The following is a 26156-nucleotide window of genomic DNA, read 5'->3' as shown; positions in this document are numbered from 1 at the left end:
TCGTTGCACAGTTGGAATTTCTTTATTGTCGATTTGTATGCCCAGTTTTACGTTCATTTCCTTGGTCCGTGTTGTGAAAATTGTAGATGACGATTTTTCTGCGGAGAGTGCCAGGTGTCTTGACTTGAACCACTCATCAAGTGGCTTCAAATAGATTTCAAGGTTTTCGAAGATTTGGTTTATTTCAGTAATCAGTAGTTTATTTTATCACCACATCGAAAATACACTTTTTACATACGAGATCAGGAAAGAGGATGAAAAGTTGCATTCCGCGGTGAAAGGAGTCGCGATAAACCAGAAGTGGTTATCGAGCAGCGACACCCGTGAAATGAAATAGTCTAGCATTAAATTATACAAAAGTAGAAGTAGAAATGAAAAAAATATTGAATCATGATAAGAGTAAAAATACTAACACAAATAGCATATGAATATATTTGCGAGACCGGATATTACCGGTCTCACTAGAAGCAAACGACTCCGAGCGCCAACAGGCAGAGAACCTGAGCTCAGCATTGTGCAGTCGTCGGCATACGAGATTATTTTAATGCCTTCGGGAGGCTGTGGCAACTTGCTACGATACAGATTAAACAGTGCTGGTGAAAGAACTCCGCCTTGGGGCACGCCCTGTTCCATGCGCCGGTGTTTTGACTTGGCGTTGCAAAATTCAACAAGGTTTGCGGCCGTGTAGGTAGTTGCTGATCCATCTTTTGACAGTCAATGATAAATTAGTAGATGCTACGTCTTATGTTGTGGCTTACAGTGTCAAAAGCTTTGGAGAGATCCAGTGCAACAAGAACCGGTTCGCCAATTCGGCTTTGGTTTCTTTAACCGTTGGTAATGATATCGTGGACCATGTGTAGCGCTGTTGTTGTCGAATGCCCTTTCCTGAAGCCATGCTAGTGAGGGGAAGGCATGACGTGCTCATTAAATGTCGGGAGAATTAGCGCTTCTAACAGTTTCACTACAGGTGTGAAATGGGGCAGTTCGACTTCGCTTCGTTCACGGGTTTGGATGGTTTTGGCAACGGTATTATTCTGGCTGTCTTCCAGACGTTGGGGATAATTCAATTTTCGGTGGATAGAGACAGCCGCTTTGCGAGATATTTGTGGCATTTCACTTTAACGTTCTTGTGCGATGACGTCATGAAAATTGTGCGCCTCGTGGCGGTTCTGCGTCCGCATAGATGAGCGGAGTCAATAATGACTTCGAAATGGAAATATATGACTCCTGTTCGCTTCTGTCTTTTTTGATGCTTTATGTGACTTTTGTAATACAAGTAGTTCATGTAAACTTGAGTTTGGAAACAACTACAGACTATTGCACTACGATATATTCTATAAAAAAAACAGAACGAATTTTTAGCGTGAAAAATATTGATATATAAAAACATTGCGTTTATTAAAAGCAAGTCGTACAAGCATGAAATCTAAATCATTATTAATTCAACTCGGTTGGAAAATTTAAACTAAATCTGAAATCAGTATAATGGATGGTATAAACCGGTATAACTTTTTACGTAATATCTATAATGAACGAGCAATAAACCAAAGCTGAAAATTATAAAGTTGCAATTAAATTACGCCAAATGTAAATAATAGTAAATTAACAAAACGTCTCCAATTGCTATTACACCAGTGAAGTTTATGATGCTCTGATGAATTCCCAAAATATCTATCTATATGATGCAATCTAACTGAGATGACAATGCATTTCCATTTATTAAATATCTTCTAACGCTGAAAATCGTTCAACTCACTATTGCTGATTTTAATTTCTGTAAAATTTTGTCAGCTCTATTTTCATGAATTCAAAGACATCTCAAGTCTCAACACCAAAATCATTTTCTCAAAATATAAAATATATGCTTAGGAAATTTAAAATATTGGAGTGTTGTACAAATGTATGTAAACGCTCTATCAGTACCGACCGCCGTCGCGTGCGGACGTGGCTACCTCGAGCCGAAGATATGCATTCGAGAAGTGAATCCCAGACTTAGTGACATCAATAAACAAATAACAGAAATAGCAGATTTTTTAATGATGGACTGGAAATGTGCAACATGGGTGCAAAATGGAAGATTTTGTGATGGACGAAATTATGCTCTGCTCAAATATGGAGAAGACCGGATTCTACCGGATGGTAGTAGTATATATTTACGGTTAAACTGCACGAACTGATATTTGAAAATTCACAATCGATTTTTTCATTGGTGTTTTAACGTTTTAGTAGATTTTACTAGATATATGTTTGAGCATGGAACGGAAACATGCATTCGCACCTCATTCTAGGATTTTTCGGATTGTTTGTTTACATGCCGCATCACACGCACAGCGGATATTTAATTCACTGTTTTGTCTTTGAAAAGATTGCACGCAACCTGATTACCAAGTGAAACGCCTGAGTAATGACTGGCGTCAATATTCATGTTTATTTGTTTGTGACTCGTTTTCTTTGGTAAGTGAACGCGTTTAATACGTTTTAAATCTATTTTATTAGGTTTTGTTCACTTTCCAGATTCTTCGCCTTAATCTTTTGTGTATATGTGTTTATTTTGTTTTTGCGAATGAATCGAAATAAAATCTTATCTTAAAATGCTACTTCTTCATGCTGGAATGCAATACAATTAAAGAATCAACTGAAAGCGATATAATACTGATGTTCACGGCCTAAATACCCACGCCACGCCGAAGAAAACATCAGAAGAAGAAAGAAAACAGCGATTTTCACTATATATATTTGACTTTTCGAATGCGCAATCGCCCCCCTGCCGCCCCCTATTTTATCTCTTTTATGCAGTTGACCGTTGACCAAATACTTTCAACATATATACTCAAATTCTTCTTCAGTTTCAATTGGATTAACAGTGCTGTTTTCTTTTCGAATTGAAGAGTATGCCGTAACACAGTTGCCAGCATATGGCAACAACAAAGGACACGTTTGATATTTGCCAAAACCAGTTTTATGTTACTGCCCTGATCAGTGACATAGAAGGAATGTTCTGCTAAATACTGGGGAGGAACTCAATTGGAAAAACAATGAACAGTGAGGCTTATATAGTGCCCGGTTTTTATATCAGTCCACATATCCGTGGGTAAGGATGCTAAGTATGACTACTCACAACACAAGTATTCAATTCTTATCCGATTCTCGATTCCTCGACATATCTTGCCGAAAAAACATACCAACAATACTATATGAAATCAAAAACGAGAGCTATGTTCAAATATGTGGAAGGACAAGAAAGCAAAAATTAAGTAGAATGGATATTCAACCTGTCACAGTAGACAAAATCGCACAAAACAAAAAAAACGAATTCCTGAGAACCGACAGAGACTTTTGAAATGAATAAACGTAAAAGCCTTCTAGCGAAAAGGACATATATGGGGAAGTTTACGACGTCGTAGCAATTCAGCATAGCAGTGAAGCAGTTTAAAGGTATATGTGAAGGACTTGCCATAAAACGTTACACATTGTTTGCAATCCAAGTTTTAACCTTAAGAATCGATTCCAATGCATCGGAATCGATTCTAGTCGATTCCGCGGAGACCTGACGCAAATTTCACTAATAAAATCCCAGACATGTCCGGGAAAAAAACTGACGCATGGCAACCCCATTCCAGATGCATGGATTTGAATGTTGAAACACCCTTAACGCACAAACAAGTTCTTTGAACCGTCGAACCTTTAGATCAGCTATGTTTAAAGCATTTAAGACCGGGCAGATATTACTGCAACGTATTGATGTATATATATATATTTACATATGTGTGTGTAATGACAAAAATTCATGTGAAGCGTTTTGATGCTCCCTCCAATACAAAGTAATAATAAATGTAACGTTGTGTACTACATGTGAACGTGATAAGCCTTTGGGGCGGACATACAGTAGTTGGTCCTTTTGTTATAAGATGTTTTTGGGATGACGCCCGTTCTTGGCAGTAGTAGGACGGCGTGCATCGTTTGTAGTTCTACGACCTAGCAATCGCAGGATCAACACCACCGCGTGGATATCTGTACGGTACAAGTAATAAAGCTATTGCTTATATCGCCTGGGGCAAAATTCCTGTATGACAACTTTATTTCGTTATACCGCTTTGCTCAGTTGAAAGCCAAGACTGTACTAGAAGGTAGATATACAGTTAGAGAAGTAATACGACATAATGTATTATAGTAAGTTGCGATTGTTATACAGTATATAATTTTCCTGTGAATCTGAATACCGGCATGAGGTCTTTTGACTATCTTCGTAAATAATTAATATATTACCCCAAGCAGCCTCGAAACTTTAGAGATATATAGGCGTAGATTCATTTTTTTTTTTGGTCAAATGTCATTACTGTTTGAATCTTAATATCTTTTCAGGAGGGGGGTCAATATTTTGCAACTTGTGGCTCAGGCGACGTCATAATGTATGATTTTGATCGCAAGGCGAGGTGTCGGCATGGGCAGTGGCGTAGCATCAACCCCCGCGGTCGCGGGAGGGCCCACGGCGAAATAGGGGCCCAAGCGGTTAGAATTAGGAAATTTAAGCCGCAAAATCAAAAGCTGCATTGCGAAACCAGTATTGCACATCTTATAACGTTGATGTTAGTTCTGCTCAAATCGTTTTGTTACGTAACAATGCCAGGGAGTCGTCGATTTTCGGCGTCTTGTGGTTTGATCGCACCGGCAAAATCACGAAGGCTGTCAGAATGTCGAAAGCAAAATCTCTCAGTGGCGCACAGAAACACAGAAAGAGGGCAGAAGAGGAAGCACGTATGAAAAAAATTAAAGTAACCAAGATAAACGGCAAATTTTAGGTTACCATAGCCTTTTAATAGCGACATGTTAAGCTTTTTGACGAAATAAAAAAAGGGTTGTTTTAGCTTATGTCCAAAAGTTTTTAGGGTCATTCCCACGAAATATTTTTTTGGGGGGGGGGGGGCACGAGAGTCTTGCTACGCCACTGGGCATGGGTCAATGAGAATGTATATATATATTATAATTGCATGGCCAAATAATCCCACATAGCTAGTCGCTACCCTTGTGCTTGCACATACAATATACTTTTATGTTTTTGATATACAGATCGTTGGCGATATTCTAAATACTATTCAAAAATCAGTAAAAATGTCTGCAACGTTGTCCTGTGCTCTTCGAAGTATCTTCACAATTTTGATGATGATCGATGTTGCTTATGGACAACTAAGTAAATTTTGCTAACAGTTTTAGTTTAAAATATACACTGCTTCTCTACAATTTTCGAATTATTTTGTGATGCTCGGTACGTGGCCACAATAATGACGCTCTTGTACGTTTATCAGTGTCTGGTATACTGTTCCCGAGAGTGATTTCTACACATCTAGTGTATGTTTTCTTGACCCCAAAACCATTTCCCTATACTTTACTTTTGCAAAAACATTTGAGCCTAATTTAAGTTTCATTTTGAGAGTTGGTGCTCACTGAATAGTTTGCTTATTTCAAGGTATTCCACAACCTGCGAATAAAAGCACTGATAACTTAGTATATCGCGTCTTTTGTACTGGGTCTAATATTTGGTCCCTAAACTAAGACTTTTCCGATGCCAAAATGACCATTGAGTTATTACATTTATTTTGGAAACATGAATAAAAACAAACAAGTTACAAATATTACGGAATTTCAATAATTGAAGATGGCCTGTAGTTAGTGTTGTTTTTCTTTCATACAATAACTAACTAACTTGAATAATCGTTTACATTTAACAGAAGATGGTCTTTACACCGACTCCGAGCCAAACTGGATTTTAATTATGCTTGTGTTTATCATCACTTCAGCAATTGCGGCAGTGACTGGAATTGCTCTTTTATGTCACAGACCGCGTATTGCAGATCCACCTCTTTTCAAAGATCCGTTGTACTATCCAGGAGGGCAACCGGTGGCTACAACATATAGGCAATATCCTCTTGAATATGATGCAATGGGAAGTGAAGATATGTACCCCATGACAACAAGAAACTTCAAACCGAGCTATGAGTACGGTGAACAAATCGCCACTCAAGAACTTTGAATGCATGTAAGCCAGTGGAACATAATATGACTCTGTAGCTTATATTGGTACAACGACTTTTTGTTATGGGATGGTTCTTTATAATTGTAAAGTTTAAATTGTATTTATTGTGTTGGGTATTTGTGCTAGATTATCAAATACATTTATCAAAACCTGATCCTTTTCCGCGCATTAATACTTTAATGTTATTTTGTCGTTTCTAGTCTTGAAGTTTTCTTAGGCTTTTGCCTTTCGGATTGGCGATTAAATTATGTCGTACGACAATAGTCTGGTGCAATGTTTTCGAACCTTGTTGAATAGCAGAACACTTTTTATATCGTAATTTATTTGCGGAACACGAAACGAAAATTTTCGATTTTCGTGAAACAATTCAATAAGCTGATAATTATTTCATTCAGTTTTGGCATAGAAAAATCAACAACGATAAGATCAAATGCTTATATACTTGGGTTGGAAAAAGACATACACACATTAAATTTATGGTATCAAAGAGCTAAAGTACAATTAGAAGATTCATAAACTCAGAGCACATGACTCTTTAATACTTACGTGAATTATCTAAGGAAGAACTTTAAAACGAGATTCTGGGATTTCAGAGATCTTGCTGTGGACAGATGTTTTTTCCAGGCATCGAATACCTTGTTTATTACCATAACAACGACCGATCAGCAATAAAAAGTTCTAATTACGTATTGATTAAAAGTTGAGAGGCCGTTCAAACTTATAAAACGTTAGTTCATTTTCGCGGTTTTGTGTGCTCTTTGTTAGTTTTTAGTTTTGTTTCGAAAATTAAAGAATAAGTAAATTGATATAAATGGTTAAAAATTTGTTTCCAATTAGCTGCGATCGGCTTAAATTACTTATCCATACGTTTGAATGGCTTGTTCTTTAAACACTTAAATTGAAATCATGGTTAATATTTTGCAACGGTGAAACAAAAGGTTGGATGTTTTCCCGACCTTTAACCATTCGAAAATCTCCCTATCCTTTCACAATTGACAAGTTTTTAGTGCTATTTTGGAAGTCTTTTTGCGAATTAGCGTTTGGAGACTATTTTTAAATTCGCCGAAATTTCAAGGCAAGCTGCCTATAAAAAGTACTGACAACTAATTTTAGCTTTGTCCATCCTGGATTTTCCGTGATAATTTTTTTGATTTCGGTACTACTACAAATAAACCAAAGCTCTACCATTTGAAACAGCTATAAGCAAATTTTCTTTCATAAAAGACACCGTCGGCGTCAACATTTTGTTGGTTGGCTATTGTTACTGATATGAACTCGGAAGCCTGCCCATTATCGCACAACAGACTTTTCTTAACAACAAATACGTACTCATTGATTGGATTTCTTTTTGTTATCGTAAATTACGCCAGAAAAAAAATTGCGAAACCTCAATTTGACGTGGAATACCTGAAGGTTATTCACCGATTGAAAATCACTCGTCTAGTAAGACAAAACTACTGGAATAACAAGGACCAGTGGTAAAATACATACCAATGATACATTGTAAAATTCAAAATCTTAATGATATTGATAGGATGTTTTCAGTTTGGACAATAAACGGGAAGGATCGTTATATTTCACGAACCAACAAAACGGGTGTTTTAGTACAAAACAAATGTTACGTTTGGAAATCAGGTAACGTACATACGGATACATTCCTGTATATAAACAAACAAGTCTCGACGCGTAGAGGTCTAATATTTCAAGTATCGCATAGCTCTAATGTAATATCCACTTTTGACAGTGGTGATTCATTTGAATAAACTAGCTATAATAATAGTGACTGAATACATGTTACAAAATTAGCAGGCATATGAAATCAAATATATCATTATAAGTCACGTTTGTCACAGTCGGGAAATCATCCAAATTTCCCATGACTTAGTGGACCTGCATGTCCGTTTCTTATCATGACGTCATCGCGGTCAAACGTGTGTGATTATCTGCAAGGCAGACGTTTGTACGTACAACGAAGGAAGTGCTGAAACAGAAAAAAAAACTGTAATTATCGCGTCTGCTAAATTTCGATCCGTCTGAATATGCAATTTTTGGCAAGTATATATTATACACCCGCAAGATTTGGAGTTATCCAACTTATAAACAACCGGTTCTGCACGACTCAATAAAAAACAAGAAATTTAAAAATGCATTATTAATAAATCGTCACATAAAAACAACACAAATATACAAAATTTACAAAAGTATTTTGTGTGTTTCATTGAATAATCGTGATGACAATCTATTTCCATATATGACCATGAAAGCAGAATTCAAATTGCGCGCATACTTACTAATACTGTTTAGTAGGTTGTACGCGTTTGATTTTCAACACAGATGCACCGTATTTACTATAATGACCTATTTTTGGTGAAGTAGGTGACCGATACAAGGAAGTCGCAGTCAACATACGGTATTCAAATTTATTTCAATGCGCACTACCTATTTTACACGTCATTTGTCCCTGCACTCGAGGGGGAAAGGGATTGTTACGACTCGTAACTTCACAACAAAAGTTACTGTAATTAATATAACCATATTTCTAATGAGGACGATAAGACAGATTGTTACATGAACATACAGCGATCGAAAGCAAACACGAATTTCATCTAACCAAAATTCCGTTTTACGTGCTGATATTTCATTACGTCACAATTTAGCAGCGAATGTGAGTTTAATATTATACATCCGAGTACGGTCACAGAGAAAGTTATCTTTTAACGCACAAACTATCTATATGTCATGCTCAGCATTGAAAATATTATGACGAATAGAATACCTGGCGTGGCGTAAAAGTACCATGACGTAAAGCGATTGAACGAGGAAGCTTGTTTGCAAAACCGATGGAATGATCTGAACTGCGCTACACTTTCACAAGTGTATAGTTTATAATAAATTCAAGCCTTGTATTATATTGACTAAGTGTTGGTTTCAAACTCAATTACTTTCTAAAAAAGACTATAGGGAATTCGTAATACCCGTGCGTTCAATACATCGATCTGTGGCAAGATTTAATCGACAAAAGTCATGAGAATGAGGAAAAAAGTTTATCAATTTTGCTTTGATGAACTAAAGCAAGCGTTAAAAAGACGACACGTCAATAATTATAAATGTTTATTCATTGTTTTTATATTTTTACATTTTGGCACTATATAATCATAATAAACTATTACCAGATAAGATAACTTCATGAAATACTCGCTAGATGTTTTATGATGTAGTTAGTAAACTTATGACGATTTACCAAAAGTTATGCTTTTATTAAACTAATTTTTGTAACGAATATTGTGGTTGTACGGCTGGATTCAATTTGCGTAGAATAAGTAAACGCAATAAATCGGTAGAAAAATGAAATGAATATTGAGAATTTGACTTGAGAACAGTTCAATGGTGTGCTGATGTTGTACTATAGTCAGAATTTGTATTCAGAAGACTATCGCGAGCCCATGGAAAACACAGCCAGCATACGTTGAGGTGTAGTTCATTATCCAAAAAATTATACATCTTGACTGGGCTTTAAACTTAAAGTACAATTTTACATATGCTAACTTTACACAGTATTGATTTCATTGTAAACATTATGATTGCTTGAAAATAAAAATAAAATTGTTTGCCATCTAAATCTGAATAAATTTCAGAAAAACGCTTTCCCGCCTCTCACGTCGCGATAATTTTGTGCTGGACAACGAAGATTGAGAACGAGATCTAGATTTGGAAGTTGGTGGTAACTCAACATCGGTACTAAGGGAAGCTTCATCGTGTTGATCTTTTTTGATCGACGGCTTTTTGTCGAGATTACTATTTTTCTTGTTTCGTTTTCTTCTCGGCGCTGGTATAGGAGGAGTCAGTCCCTTTTCAGATTCTGATATAGTACTCCCGGTCATATTTTTTGAAGGAGTCTGAGTTATATGTGAGATTCCATGAAGTTGTATGTCAGTCAAAGATTCCAGAGACGAAGATTTATCGGAACATAGACGAGATGAAGTCGAAGATGGCGGACATGTAGACGGCGGAGAATATTCTGGAGGTGGAGGAAAAAATATTTGTGGCGGTTGCTTCTTTGGAGTGCTTGACCTCTGTACTGCTGAGCCATGGTGTGATAATCTCACGACATCTTTCGTGTTTATATTGTTGTGTTTTGTTATACTAATAATCGGAGGTTTGGAATCTTTTTGAAATGAATGAACTCTGAAATACGTGGGTTGAGCTACTTCCTGTGCCATTACGCTATCAACATCGCTGGGAATCGATTCAATGACTTCCTTTCTCGTCGAAGCTCGATAACTGCCATCGCTGGTCAGCGAAACGGCAAAGGCTGTTTCAAACAAAGCAGACATTCCCCAACCTCGAGAACCAGAACATCGAACAAAGTCGCAACATCCAATTTCTTTCGCAAGATCCAGTCCAATAGAATCCTCAATATCTGTGTCGTCAAAGACGCTGCAGTGGGAGATTCGGCTTCCACACAGATCTGATTTTGTACCAACTAAGATTACCGGAGGCACGAGACCTTTTTCATTAATTTTACGAGAATTTAAGAATTCTTCCGGAACAAATTCTTTCAGGTCGTCCGCTATTTTGATGTCACTTTTGTTTGCCTCAGAATTTTCATAGCTTTCGGATCTTAAAATGGATGCCATTGGAACACAAAGTAGCACAGCGTCTGCCCCCGAGCAATTGTACCACTGATGCCAATGACTTTCACCTTCGCCCGTATCCCATATTTCCACATCCATTTCGGCGATGTCAGAGTTCGTCAACCTTTCGTGTAATGCTCGTCCAAGAAGTGACGTTCTTTTGGACGAATCCAGCTTATCATTGGCGATAGTTGATCGTTTGCTTCGACGTTTTCTGGACGATTTTCTTGGTGCAGCTTTTGCAGTTCCTCCATCACTCTCCGCTTTGAGATCTTCTATATCAGCTTTTTTTAAGTCCTCAGTTTTAGTCGATGCCGAAAATGACCGACATCCTCGTCTGCCATCTACACCTCGAAATGGCCTTTGTATGTAAACAAATATTTCATCCCAAATAATGACTCGTTTATCATTTTCCGTGAGAACTATATTTCGTCTGACGAAATGTCTGGAATATTTTTTCACCCAGAGACGACGAGTGATATCATTTTTTGTCATGGCCACTGACGATCCGTTTTTGCATACGTGTTTTACTGTCGTTTTTAGAGTTAGATGATTCAAGTTGCACAATAAATTTGTTTGAGCATTTTTTGACAATTCTTCTTCTTCTCCATCGTTTGGATCATTCTCTTCAGAAAATCCTGAAATAGAAAAGCGAAAGCACAACTATAATTATTGCTATACATGAGAATATATAATGGAAGATAAAATGGTGAAAATTGCATCTGTAGAAATCTTGTATCCATACGTAATCATGAACAATGGCGAAGAGAATGTGTCTTGTGTAATTATCATATTTATCTTTCGTTTCATTTAACCGTCTTGAAAAAGAGAACTATTTTTTAATCGTACTTTAAAAGATACTGGTTTGTAGAATATTGCAAGAGAGGATATTACGTAAATATTCGTTAGCTTTACACTTGATACTTAACGTTCCATATTCATGTCACTACTAGTTGCCTGGGTATGATAACGACATGAATTTCACAGGGCTTTAAAAACTCACCTGCCACGAATTTCCGTATCAAAGTTGTTTTTCCTGATCCAGGTGCTCCGACAATCACAAACTTGAACGGACGAGGGTAGAGCACACTTCTCAAAGCCATTAATTTTTGTTCACCGCTGCTTTGGTTCCAATATAATATCTATGAATGTTATAATCTATAATATAATATGTAATAATTAGCACGACTTATACATCATAAAAGCCTCACGACCACGATTGATCAGGCATTACTTATTGCTAACATTTTAACATGTTATCACATTCACGTGGCATCGCTCGACTAGGGCAACTTTTTTGCCCCATTCAGATCCCAGTCACAATATTTATGTTCACCATATGCTGACGGGACGCTGTCAATGACTAGTATATACTCGGCCGAACATAAAGTTACCGTACAACATTCACCCGACCATGTTAAAAGTGTACCGACCTACAAACTATCTGAAGAAACCTGTTATTTCTTCTGAGTAACATATCGATTCCAAAATGTACTGCATGTTTAGCAATTTTGTACACAGACTTCAGAAGACCTGACCAAACGTTATGCGTGTATTCGCAACTATACCCTGTGTTACCGAAGCTTAGAATATCACTTTCTGGTGTTACGCGCCTACAGCATAGTCCTTTTGTACACCTATCGCATTTAAACATACCGCTACTAAATATATGTACCCGCTAATATGTAGCATAGGCTATTCTTGAAAGACGATACCGACACAAGTCAACATTGGCAGGAAATTATGAAATGAGCGCAAAACATACCGTTTCCTTTTAACATGACGCTTCCTTACGTTCTCAAACGCTCGAGTCATAACGCCAATCTCTATCTGGTTTAGTTTTTCTTAGCAGCGCATTCTCTTCTGGGAAAATAGAGCTGACTACCATGAAGTAATTCAGCACCCGTTTCTCGTACGGTTTGCTGTCCAATAGGTTTATGAATAATAACTCGATTAATATAATCAAACGTTATGAATATTGCAGGAACTAACTAGCTGCTTAATAAGCTGATTAGCTTTCAGATCAAATGAATTTTGATGACACAGTCATGATTCAACAGATCATATGCGTGACTTTAAGTACGGCCCGTGGTTAAATCGTGCGTCTGAGTTGACGTGCGCTCGTGACGTCATTCAATGATCCTTTGCTGACCGGAATTATTTTTCCCAGCGCGTGACTTGACGTCAAATAAATATTCACTCATGCACAGTTTATATAAATTATTTTAAAATACTTTCGATGCAAAATTGTGAACAAATTATCAGTTGAACCAACAATAGTAGAAATCGTCATATATCGTCCGACCTACAGAAATATGTGATTCATTGGTGAATATTGCACCATGGAATTTGTGCTGATGCCGATTAAAATCCAGTCATCCCATAATCACCAATTCCGAATGGCTTAAATAGTAAATCAGAACAGTTATGGATGTTTTTTGCGTACAATACAACGATATGTACCTCGGTAATGAGCAAGTCGACCCAAAATATTTAGCTCGTTAAATTGGTCAACAATTAATATTCTTTTATTTATCCGATTACGTCACAAGGCCCGCAACACACAAAAAAAACTATGGATATTGGCAGAATAGACTAAACTTCAAGTGGGAGCGCACCAATAATATCAAGCACCTCAGTCTTTAAAACTCATTACATAAAAAGTAACTTTCATTTATAGTATCGAAAGTAATGGGAAATACCTGTATATACGATACTCAATGAACAGCACATAATCGGACCGAAACTATATATCTGTTAAACATATGACCTGGTAAAACAATTTTCATTTAGGCAATGGTCAGATATCCGGGGGTTCACGTGGGAAAGAACTCTGTAAATGGGAAATCACGAAAACGAAATTTTCATCTACGAATATAAAAAAAATTGAAACACATTTTTTTGTTTTACCACAGAACGAATTTGTGCGGGAATGTGTGGTATTTCATTTCTTATTTTTATCTTCTTCGTTTTTCCCTGGTATGTCAATCGGAATATTTTTATATCGGAAATTTTTTCTGTATCAAAAGAGAAATGCTCGAATATATGGACTCGCAGACCAAAACAAATTAGTATCTAATGGGTATCTAATCTTTTACAGTACACTACCGATACCACAGTCTTCTCGACTTTGCTTGACCACCAGACAGCTACGAATGCAGTTTTGTATTTTGATAACTTCATCACACACAAAAATACGAATTACCTAAAACCATCAGAAATTTTTGAGATGAATGAAATGAAAATTATAGCCTTATAGTGACAAATACAATCTTCAACCACTGAATATTTCAAAGCAATTGGTCCAGCAATTAACAGTGATTCCAAATAAATTTGTAATGAACTATCTTGCCACACGTGTTAGGCCATGTAAAAATGCTCGGATGTGCATCCCCGTAAAAAAATATTAACAAAGGAGATAAATCGTGATAAATAATGTGTGAACGTTAAAATGCTCATTATCGGCTAAGGCCTGAAATGTATTGAAGCGAACAGTTTTTTCTGAAACCTCATGATAGCATTAATATTATGTGAAATTTAAATCTTTTTTTTTTTAATTTTATTTTTCAAGCTAAATTATTCGTCCATTCTTTTTTTTAATTGCTGTGGGATTGGGGTGGGCTTTATACACAGAGCTGGATTCAATTTATTGAAATATCCAGCTCCGTGTAGGGTTCACAGCAATTTTATTTCCGTAATAATTTGTGTCACCTTCGAAATAAAAAGGTGCAAATCAATCGCTATATAATCTCTATTAATATATTTCCTTCAGTTTGCATCCGTACAATCCGATTTCTTCACATTTTGGACACCTTTGCATTAGCGAACTTTGATATTTATTTTGTGCTTCTTTGTTTTTAGAATATTCATATTTTTATGCCCTGATGGTTTCGTGTAGTTTCTAACCACAATAATTTCTAATGGGCGTGGCATAGCAATTTAAGTAAGTCGGTATATTTGTTGTCGCTATCAGTGTTTTAAAAAAATACTGGAACGAACCTGATTTACTGGAATATTCTTAACGAAATTTCACGTTTTCGACGAATTGTGTAAGCTTGCTTGGTTACCTTATTGATTTCAAATATTCTGAATTCTGTTATTAAAATTGCTGTGGGATTGGAGTGGGCTTTTTACACAGAGCGGGATGCTATCGAGTCTGAAATTAGCTTAATTCATCAAAATGTCCTGCTCCAGCTCAGTGCAAGGTTTACAGCAATTTTATTTCTGTCTTAATTTGTATCAACATCCGAAATATGAAGGTTCAAAATATCGGCTACATAGACTCAACATAGTAATATATATAACTCCTTCAGTTTGCATCCGTACAATCTTATTTCTTGAAAATTTGGTCATCTTCACATTACCGAATGTTTGTATCTATTTTGTGTTTTTTTAAATACTGTTAGCGCAGATGATTATGTAAATGTTCCTAGAAAAAACAAGACCCCTGGATTTTCTGGTTTGAGTAAAACTGTTCTGCGAGTCTGTATGGGTTGATTACTCTCTTTATTCATGTTAATTGCTGTAGGATTGGGGTGGGCTTTTTCATAGAGCATCTGAATTTTGCCGATTTGATTATTTTAATTTTAAAATGCAGTTGTTTTTAACTTTTGATCTCTGTGTACCGATTATAAAACATTTCTATCTGCTCATTTATCTAGTGTTGTAATTTTTTCATAAAACTACTGAAGTTAATGATTATTAGGGCTGGGCATTTTCGAATACCTTGTGATTTCAGAATCGAATCGAATAATTTTTTCGAATCGAATCTCGAATACTTGAAAATATATAATTGTAAGCGATTTTATTATAGTAATTGGTCCTCTCAACAAATGAATTACTAAAGACATAGAACAAATCACTCAGATAGATTACTGAGCGTTCACACAGAATAACAAACACGTTATATCAATAAGAAAATAGTCGTATGTTAGAATTTCGGTAAAAAAAAACGACTCCAATGAAAAAAAAATGAGGAATTCACCTTGAAGATTAGCGGAAAGATAAAAACAAGATGGCGGCGATTTGAAATTTAGCTCTGAACCGATTCGAATAATTTACTATTCGATTATTCGATTCGAAATGTCCAGTCCTAATGATTAGATGTTTGTCTAAAATTTGGGCTGTGCTCCCCAGACATTTTCGAACATTTTGCGCCTTATTTCCTACCTGGAACAAAGTATATTACAGTGGAAGGAATGGGCAGCAGTAATCGCCCTCCGAGCTATATAGAGTAATATAATATGTGCAATGTATTATGTATATAGTTGGGGTGCCAGGTTGAAGTCGCGGCTGCCTGGAAATCTTAAAACAGTAGGGCACATAATATAATTGCATCCGACTCGACGCGCATGACGACGCGATGGTTTAGGCCGTGTCTAACAGAAATATGTGGCAGGACTCTTAGGACATTTCTACGACATGATGAACATAAATTCCAATCGACAAATAAAAGAATATGGCTTGCTTAGATTCAGTGCAAATATGACTGACATATACAAGCTGTATTACATTTAATATTAACGCTAGCATCTCAGCAAGGTGTAGGCATACAAAAATATGTGACTATCAAAAATTGAATTAACAACATTGATAGCTCTATTAAATCTTAATTTTTTTTGCACATGACATAATTATGAGTATGAGTGCTCGTCACTTCTGTCACAACAAGAAAATTGTCAGCACTGAAAATTAAAAAAAGGTAAACTGCTTAGGCGGAATTGCTGTATTACGAATCAAGATACCCATGTTTTCTTCAAAAGAGGCAGACAACTTAATTGCTCGGACTGCATAATAGAAGCAACATTTGTAGAGGAATCAACATTGCTGGGCTTGAACGACTAGGTCGCACAAACATTTAGGAAATTTTCAAGTTCACCCTTTTCCATTAAATAGTAAGCGAGATTCATGCATTTTGAAAATTTGCCTGAGACCATCATAATGCTCACCAATTCATCTAGTACAGTTCAAACATTTGAAAAATATTTAAATAAATGCATACCATCGTAGTTACATTCTGTTCTTCAGTGCAAATAATAATGCACGCAAATATCCAAATAGATGAATATTAGTTGGCAGGTCAATAAGTAAGATCTTTCACCATATATGATAATCAGATCAGTTAGCTGGGATTCGTCGCTTACTGAACGCCAGTAAAAGTTAGTGATAAACTCGACGTCGGATTCAAGACTTCACCCAATTCTCGGATGAGCTGTGAGCTGTGACCCCGACTTAATGGTTCGATGATTTATACACAACATTGAACTGCGCGGTATTGGTGAAATATCATACTGATTTTACCACTGAGATACTTGGTGAAACGCATGTCTGTGACGTATGTGCATAGTGACACAAGGGGTAACGACTACCAGAGAAAGTCCGAAAGGATGTTATTTTTGGCGTCCGGAAAGAATAATTTATGTTATGAGGAGAGCAAAAAATATTGTTAAAGTGTCTTTTTTGTATATGTGTACCTACTCAATTACAAACATGAAGTGGAGTTCTGTAGAGTGTAGGTAGGTAGACCATGTCAACAGACGTCGCATAAGATCAATTATTATTATTATTATTAAAAGTTATGGCGCTTTTAATTACCAGGATTATGTGCGCCAGACAGAAAATAATTTTCTGACAAAAAAACAGGTCCACAAAAGCCGTACACCATAGTGTAAGTAACACGCTACTTCAAAATTAATTGCGGTTCAAAATTCCCTACGATACGGAATTAATGTAAAATATAAGCCACACGGAAAAATTATATACGTATATAAGCTATGTCTATATTAACCTGCGGGTTGCATAAACAAACCTAATTACATAAGGAATAACCTCTGGATCAGACAGTACGTATTTAATTCGAAATGGAATATTTAAACTATGTGCATGATTTATCAAAATATTTCTTTCATTAATATACTTTGGACAAAATAGTTAAAAATGGGCTACAGTTTCTTGTACAGAGCAAGTATCGCATTCGCCATCTGGGTGAGACAGCCTATTTTAAAAAGATGGTGGGAGAGCCTGCAATGTCCAGGGATATCGCGTTAGAGAAAGGTTCGGATATGAATTTGCTGTCGGAATGAACATTTTGAAATGTGATGCGATGGTCGACGATTGGTATTCAAATTTCCATTTATTCAAACTTATACTTCTAATTACAGTTTTTGCCTCTTGTACTGTATGTGGGATATTGTCGATAGCGGCGTCTCCAATGCACGATCTTGCAAGCTGATCCGCTCTTTCATTTCCCAATATGCCCACATGACCTGGAATCCAAATATATTTGACGTTGATACCTTCTTTTCTCAAATTAATAAGTATACAAATTATTCGCGCAACCAGATGGTGAGATGAAATATTGAAACATTCGATACTTTTGAGTGCGCCAAGACAATCCGAAAGAATCAGTACTGAGGAAGGGCGATTTATGCTTATCCATTCCATTGCCATGCTTATTGCATGAAGTTCGGCAGTGTATGACGTTTGGGTTCGTGGTAATGAAAAGGTCATAGTAGTTTCACTCTGTAGCACGTAAAAAGAACAGCCAACTCCTTCCTCTGTTTTAGATCCGTCAGTGTAAACATTTGTATAATGTTCAAAGATAGATTGAATATAATCATTACTCACAACCTTGATATTGTTTGTTGCAACCGGTTTAAGTATATTGACGAGTTCACAATCAACAGCTGGTTTTTCTATCGTCCATGGAGCATCGTAATACACTGGATATCTCGATACTTCCAAATTGTTGAAAATATTCGAACTTGTCAACATGTTAAATGTTTTGAAAAGAGGTAGATCGGGAAAGTATTCCTGCCAAGATTCTCCAATTATATGTTTTAGATTTAGAGGATGATTATGTATAGAGATGAGGTTCAATTTATAATTGAGACAAAGCTGCAGATGTCGGATATGTAAAGGTAATTCTCCCGTAGCTGCTAATAAACTTAAAAAGAAGGTACTTTTCATAGCGCCACAGCATATTCTTAGACACTGGTTTCGTATTAAGTATATCTTTTTCAGGTAGGAATTAGGAGCAAAAAAGTAAGCTTCCATTCCATATTCATAAATAGGTTTTATTATTGATCGAAATAAAGTGATAAGAGCTTCCTTGGAGGCGCCCCATGATGTACCCGTAAGAAGCCTTAAAATGTTTATTCTTTTCAGAGATTTCTCATATATGTAGTTAATATGATGTTTGTAAGACAGACGTTTATCAAAAATAATTCCCAGGTATTTAAACTCTGATTTTACTGGAAGCACTTGACCACCCATTTTCAATCTAATATTGTGTAATCGTCGTGCCTTGGTAAAAACCATGGCTGTTGACTTCGATTTTGAAATTGTGAAACCCCACTGTTGACACCATGTACTTATCACGTCTAAAGATGATTGGATTGAAGCTTATATTTTCCTAACTTGTAGGCCAGATTCCCAGATTGCTCCGTCGTCTGCAAAAAGTTTACATACTGATGCCGCTATGTTAGCGGGTAAATCATTAATCATTAATGAAAAAAGAATGGGACTGATCACACTGCCTTGCACAATTCCATTTTCTTGTTCGAATATTCTGGATAGAGTGGATCCGATACGAACTTGAAAAGTTCTTTATCGAACGAAAGATTTTATCCACACGAGCATACGTCCTCGAATTCCGAGTGCGTGTGACTTCGAGATGAGTCCACTACGCCATATCATATCGTAAGCGCGTTGGATATCTAAGAAAACGGCTACGACATGTCTTTTGTTATTGATTGCTTTATACACTTCATCGTGCAAACATAATATGTTGTCAGTTGTAGATCTTCCACGACGAAAACCTGCTTGATCATCACTTAATATATTATTTTTAGTTAAAAACCATTGTAGTCTTTTTGCTATCATAGTTTCCATAATTTTACAAAGATGACTGGTTAAAGCTATAGGTCTGTATGAATTTGGCGAGGTAGCCGGTTTATTAGATTTAGGTATGGGTATTATAGTGGAATGCAACCATTTGCTTGGAACATAGCTAGACGCCCAAGATTTATTATAAAATGACAAAAGTGTCTTCATCGAAATGTCGGGAAGGTGTTTGATCATGTCGTAACATATTCCGTCTTCACCAGGGGACGTATTCTTTTTCGATGCCAATGCCAACTTTAACTCTTCTATGGAAAAATTTGTATTAATTTCGCTAGAAAAGTTGCTTTCGATTGGAATAGATCTAAAAGTGTTCCTTTCAAATTCTGCCTTTCGCGAAATAAGTCCTTGGCAGTTGTTATCAGTACTACTAACCGAGTTAAACACAGATCCCAGCTTATTAGCCTTATCCAAGTCAGTTGTTGAAATTTTATCAGCGTCATGTATGGTAGGTATATTATTATGACGGGAAGTGCCGGTGAAGCTTCGAACAACATTCCAAACTGTTGACAGATTACTCTGCTTATTCAACGAATTACAGTATTGTATCCAACTATTTCTTTTGGTTTTTAGAATTATCCGTCTACATTCCTCTCTGCGCTTTTTAAATTCTATTATGTCACTCCGATTCCACGTTCTTTTCATTTTTAAATATGATGCTCTTTTTAATCTAACAGCTTTATCACATTCCGATGACCACCAAGGAACTGGCGATTTGTTTTTGATATTTTTGGTATAAGGGATGGATTGTTGAGCCGCTTCAGTCAAGCGATGTGATATGTTATTACTAAAAACTTCTACGTCGTCTGATATCAGTAAATCATTGATTGTGTCTATGCATTTTAATTGAAATTTATTCCAATCAGCTTTCTTCAGCGACCAGGATGAAAATTGTATTTTATGAGAGAACTTTACTCGAAGATAGGTTAAAATTATGCAGTGGTCGCTACCGATGAACTGGTCCGTGACAACCGCGCGACATTTCGAAGCAATATCAGGCGTAGCAATCGATAGGTCCAATAGAGACCACCTATTTATAGCTCTCGTGGATAGATTCATTCTTGTTGGTTGGGAAGTGTTAAGTATTACTAAATTATTTTCTTCAACGGCATCCATGAACATATTACCCCGTGAATTTGTCATGGAGCTCATCCACATCCGATGATGTGCATTAAAATCTCCAAAGAACATTGATCTACATGGAAAGTCTCGGATGAATTTGAAATGGCTTTGATTCAAAATATTTCCCGGAGGTATATATACATTGACAAATCTATGTTCATGTATTTCTATGCATTGTACTTCAACAGGTGATGGTGCTTTCAACGAGATCTCTCTGCAAGGTAACGAGTTTCTAACTATAATAGCCAGGCCACCTCCTGCTATTGATCTATCTTTTCTTATTATTGAATATCCTTTTAAAGAAGGTGAGTACTTCGATATTAAATGAGTTTCTTGTAGTAAGATTATATCTGGTTTCTTTTCTAAATTATATATATACTTCATAAATTCGTATAATTTTCTGTAGATGCTCCTACAGTTCCACTGTAGTACGCAAAATGAAATTTTCCCAAGTTCCGCCATTAAATTTCGTCAGAAGCCATGTACTGAAGCGTTACACTGTTTAAATCAAATCCAAATTGTTTTCCGGCTGACATGGATACTATGGAAGATATGTCAACACTTTCTCCTTTCGAACTAGCAACTATAGTGTTTTGTATAACCTCAGTTGAAAATGCAAAAAATTGAATGGGATCTACAGTGATTTGTGGTCTTTGCTTTGGCACATTTTCGTTTATATCGAGACGTTCTGCCTGTGATTGGTCAGATTTAGATAAAGAATGGGTGATATCTCCTTGTCGTTGTCGATCGGATGTCCTCGAATGTTGGGCACTGCTATCTAGAGAAATGTCGGTACTACCGGTATGGCGTGGTGTTTTCTCTGCCAGACTGATGAATGGTGTGGAGACCCGACCGTCTTGTTTTTTCTTTGTTTTTAAAGACGGGAAGTTATCCTGGGACAGGAAAAGATTTTTATTTACTTGGCCAGATGCTTTCTTTTTTGAAAGATATATAGATTCGCGAGCGTCGGAGTAGTTTAAATTTTTGTTTTTACGAATAATCTGAATTTGAGCTTCTCCTTTATATCTCCTACATCCCGCATATGCAGCACTATGAGAAAGACCGCAATTTGTACAATGTGGTGTTGCACTGCATGATGCTTGTTCGTGTTCTCCGCCGCAGCGGGTGCAGCGCTTCTTACCGCGACAATGTTTACCAATATGGCCATATCTGTTACAATTGAAACACCGTATCGGAGGTGGGTTATATTCATGGATCTTGAACCTCAGGTATCCAATCTCAACCGTAGAAGGCGCAATATTTGTGCTGAAATTCAATAAGACCGTAGAGCAAAGTTCAAAGCCCGAACTTGTTTTACGTTTTAGTCGCTTTGCTTGTACAACGCGGAATTTAGCAAGGAAACAAGCTATCTCATTGTCTGTCAAATCTTCTGGAACGTGTTTGATAAAGCACTGTGCAGAAAAATCTCGACTAAATTCGATAGGATAGGATAGGATTTACATATTTATCCCGGGGGAGAGGAAAGCCGATAAGACGGCTTATCCATATGGCGAACCACGGCCTGATGTCTGATCCAATAATAAATTATAACTCACGAATACACCAGTTTTCCCAACGTGTTCCACGAATGTCCGAGGTCCTTCCTCCGTGACCGCCTAATTGAACAGCGGCATAAGATCAATTCCGATTATAATTACCCAAAGGAGTGAAGCCCCGTAAACGTCACTGATGCCCCATTATGACGGGGGGACCTTTCAGGACGGGGAAGGCCGAGATATAACTAAGTTTACTAATTCATTGCCTTTCCTCCATTCTATTTTGAGTTAAGTTATTAATTAATTTATGAATAATAATCTAATTTCGATTCAATTAGGTAGCGCATTTTTAGTCATATTCAAAAATTTGAGTGTTATATGGTAATTTAGATTTCAGCATCGAGTTCTTGTACATAATTTCGCCTTACTATTTGTTATAGTTATGTTGAGGTGGGGCGCGAGGCAAATTTTAAGAGGGGCGCGGATCTAAAAAGTTAGTGAACCACTGATAGAGTTTCGTTTGAAGAATATTATATACTTGGGTAGTGAGTATTTACTGAAACTTTAAACTGACACACTAAACAAATTAAATTTTGCCACAATGCTTACAAACGCAGATCCAGACTTAAAGTGAAGAACGCACTTGACTAATACCGTGTCCAGAACTGAGTAGAACTGTTCACACTAAACTATTCAAACTCTAAAAGCTAGCTTCAAACAGACAAAGGAGGAAAAAGAAGAACCTATTTAAAGATTGCGGATCCCGAGTCGATGCACGCACGCGTCTTAAGGAGGGGTTTCAAAACATGATAAGTCCATTAAACTACACTGACATATAAAGCCACGAATTCACCACGTGTAAAAATACAATTCTACAGATTATTTATTTCAATAATATATAAATAGTTTATTTTTAACGGACTAATAATCCTTGCATATATTAGTCATACGTCTTTTAGTTTCATTTGACAAAGCTTATTGGAGTCAGATCATGCTTGTTCCGATAGAAGCATAATTTTTTTTACGTCTTTTAAGGAATACTTTGACCTGGAGAGGTGCTTAGCGTTATGAACTGAATTGCCATGGCACCTTCAAATACTCTTGTAGAGGTTTGAATCATGTGGAGTTAAATTAAGTGAATGAAGAAACTCCTAGGTGGTTTACGTAACGGCTGGTCGGCTATAGCTGCCTCCGCTACCAAGTTCATACATCCAGAACTAATAATAACCGGTTAACTATTCCTATACCCGACATGGACTGGTAAGAGGACGAGAGACCGGTCTTCACATGACCAAACCGTTTCACGGCTTTCTTATCCACTGGGATAATATGGAAAGACTATTATGGAAAGATTATTACTTACTTCAACAAACTCTCGATTCGTGAGATTTGCTTTCACCTTATTCGCTTATGCTAGTATTCATGGCATAACCTAAATAATAAAATACAAGTTGGGAAACTGTCGGATCCGAAATATTCCACCCAGTTAAAAAATGCTTTAGCGCAGAGATCCCTGCCAATGTTATTTTACATTCATTACTATTTCGCTCAACACAGAGACACCTAGTGCGTGTATACGGATAGAATGTTTCGGCTCGGAATAAATGATAGCAATTAATTTTAGTGTGAATTCAATTCAATTTATAAACACGAGCACTTCCCAACCCCAACAAGAGTAATTTTAGGGTAGTGCTACCTAATCTTTTTTGTTAAATTTCTCCCCATTTTGAACTCTTTATTCCTTCCTCACTATGCATGAGAACTACTTTATTTGTTCAGTTTTCAACGGATCGTTTGTTGTAAATTGTTTAATAACTTACATGTTTGACTCTGACGTAACGGGCGTCCTACATTCATTTCATAATAGTTTTCAACTTCCAATAAATACATTTAAAGCCAAATTTCAAACCCCGACAATTTCTGTAACACATCGGATTCTGATTATACCCGTTAGGTGTTGTTTTTAAAAAGACAAATTTTATGTTTCTGTTCCTAAACAACGTAAAAACACAATTTATATGAGTGTCTTACGAGACGCATCGGAAAGACACTCATTTTGCTTCACAAATAAAACGGTTCTTTCTATTAAATAAATTTAATCGCCAATTTTAAATTTATAAAATAGAAACAAAAAGATCGTTATAATATTGTGGTGAACAACGGCAATAAAATATTACAGGAAAGACAATGATTTGTGTTGATAAAAACTTACTTTCAGTTAAATTGTTCTGTATGTTAGAATCCAGTTATGCTGAAGATCCACCTCCTATCCACTTCCGTCTGCACATGCATATTAATACAACATAAAATTGAAGGGTAATTCAGTTGTGGAGAATTTTGCAATTCCAATTGCTATTGAGACATAAAATTGGGTCTGGCCTACTTCTTACGAAGCGTGAATTACTTATTGCGTAAGAGTTTTTCTTACTTGTCATGTTTGTCAACAAAAATAATCTCAGTGGTCGATAGAAAAACTACTACGGTATTATTGGTTTTACAAAATACGAAAGTTACATAAAATGAAATGAATTTAAGGCCCGATTCTGCCGGACTATATCTGTTTCGATTGATACAAGATTCTTCAAACTCAATTTATGTGAACAGAGTACATTCCTAATAGGCTGTAATAGCTATAACAATGTGTTGAGCAGCACAAGCTGTAAGTTCCTGATAGGTTGACACAATCTTTTTGTTAGACATGCTGAATCTGAATCTAGAATACTAAATCTGCCATCACCAATATCTCGTCTTAGGCCTGTTTTAAAATGCTCACACAAGGTATTTCTTATGATATGGTACATTTAGTTCGGTGCATTTTCATTTTGGACACTGTTTTGATTGTGAGGAGATTTCTTTTACAACAATCAACTAAGTGGTCAAAATTCTGCAATTAGAAATAGCTGAGTGGCAACATAGAAGTGTGGAAATAGACGCTTCCAGCTCTGGTGTTTCGGAGTTTTTAAGAGTCATAAATGAATCGGGAGTCCTGGTAGTGAATGGACAACAAATGTTAGCCACTGCTAGGTACTGGTGAACTGCACTTCACTTCTTTGCCACTAGAAAACAATGCAAAACAACATTTGTCAAAATAATCTAAAAATATCTAAATGAATGCTGAAATAATTTAGAAAATAATCTAACATCTAAATGGGTAATTCTTACATCTAACTAAATCATACGAAAATTATCTAAATCTAGATTAAAATAATCCAAGTTGGCAACACTGCAACGAATGTTTGGAGGAGCTACTTCTGTTCTGAGCACTCTAGTCTAAATTATCCAAGAAGACTCTGCCAGAAGAAGCAAGTTAAGCGCCTCCTCCTTCGTCGAATCGCGATACATCATTGCTAGGATTGTGTTTTTTCGTTAATACAATAAAGAATTCTGAATCTTTGGATTGGAATATTGTATCAAGTAAAATAAAAAATAAATATCCCGTTTTTTACAATTAGAATGTTGTGAAAGTAAACTGGGATAAAGCACGATGGGAAGCGTGTTTATTTTCACATGGATCCAAGCTAACCGTTTTTTTAGGCAATCGCTCTTTCACAGAAATGGCAATCGCCTTTTCACACCTTTCTTACATAAAAAGTGCGTCTCCGTGTATGAAAAGTCGATTTGCATTATTTTGTTTATATGAGTTACAGTCGGTTATGCTTGTGACTTTGGCGAATATCGCTAGAATTTTACAGTAACGAAAGAAGGTGGCCGACCAACGTTATTTTAATGAATAAACGATGTGCGTTTCTGCATTTACCTATTGTACCATCGCGTAAATAGTATATAAAGGCATCGAGAGAAAATTTCACACATTTCCAGTATTTTATGTTATTGAACATTTTACTTGTAGGTACTCGACAAATGTCGCCAAAGACTTATTGAAAATTGAAATGCAAGACGTGCAGATGTCGGCAGCACATAAATGTATTAACATTACGTGTCCCTGTCGCAGTAGCCTACGTATTGTTGTTG

General features: G+C 36.5%; 2 protein-coding genes across 2 annotated transcripts; one reads left to right on the top strand and one right to left on the bottom strand.

The window, feature by feature from the left end:
• Nucleotides 1-4676: 4676 nt before the first annotated feature.
• Nucleotides 4677-6292, top strand: LOC120347632 (uncharacterized). Its single transcript, XM_078117870.1, has 3 exons — nucleotides 4677-4772; nucleotides 5068-5188; nucleotides 5727-6292. Exons 1-3 carry the CDS (start codon nucleotides 4692-4694, stop codon nucleotides 6026-6028), a joined length of 504 nt encoding a protein of 167 aa, XP_077973996.1. The 5' UTR covers nucleotides 4677-4691; the 3' UTR covers nucleotides 6029-6292.
• Nucleotides 6293-9125: 2833 nt separating this feature from the next.
• LOC120347631 (uncharacterized) lies at nucleotides 9126-11929 on the bottom strand. The gene is made up of 2 exons (XM_039417677.2): nucleotides 11669-11929; nucleotides 9126-11303 (listed from the first exon to the last, which is right to left on the bottom strand). The coding sequence occupies exons 1-2, from the start codon at nucleotides 11766-11768 to the stop codon at nucleotides 9646-9648; spliced, it is 1758 nt and encodes a 585-aa protein (XP_039273611.2). The 5' UTR covers nucleotides 11769-11929; the 3' UTR covers nucleotides 9126-9645.
• Nucleotides 11930-26156: the final 14227 nt, after the last annotated feature.

Source organism: Styela clava, chromosome 11, assembly GCF_964204865.1.
Source record: "Styela clava chromosome 11, kaStyClav1.hap1.2, whole genome shotgun sequence".
Taxonomy (NCBI): Eukaryota; Metazoa; Chordata; class Ascidiacea; order Stolidobranchia; family Styelidae; genus Styela; species Styela clava.
The sequence above is the reverse complement of the archived record's forward strand: the minus strand, read 5'-3'. Positions and strand labels throughout refer to the sequence as shown.

Excerpts from the sequence above, each read along its gene's own strand:
- LOC120347632 (XM_078117870.1), top strand. The coding sequence starts at position 4,692 with ATGTCGAAAGCAAAATCTCTCAGTGGCGCACAGAAACACAGAAAGAGG. Across the intron at positions 4,773-5,067 it reads CACGTATGAAAAAAATTAAA|ATCGTTGGCGATATTCTAAA; the intron begins GTAACCAAGATA and ends TTTGATATACAG. Across the intron at positions 5,189-5,726 it reads TGTTGCTTATGGACAACTAA|AAGATGGTCTTTACACCGAC; the intron begins GTAAATTTTGCT and ends TACATTTAACAG.
- LOC120347631 (XM_039417677.2), bottom strand. The coding sequence starts at position 11,768 with ATGGCTTTGAGAAGTGTGCTCTACCCTCGTCCGTTCAAGTTTGTGATT. Across the intron at positions 11,304-11,668 it reads GATACGGAAATTCGTGGCAG|GATTTTCTGAAGAGAATGAT; the intron begins GTGAGTTTTTAA and ends TTTCTATTTCAG.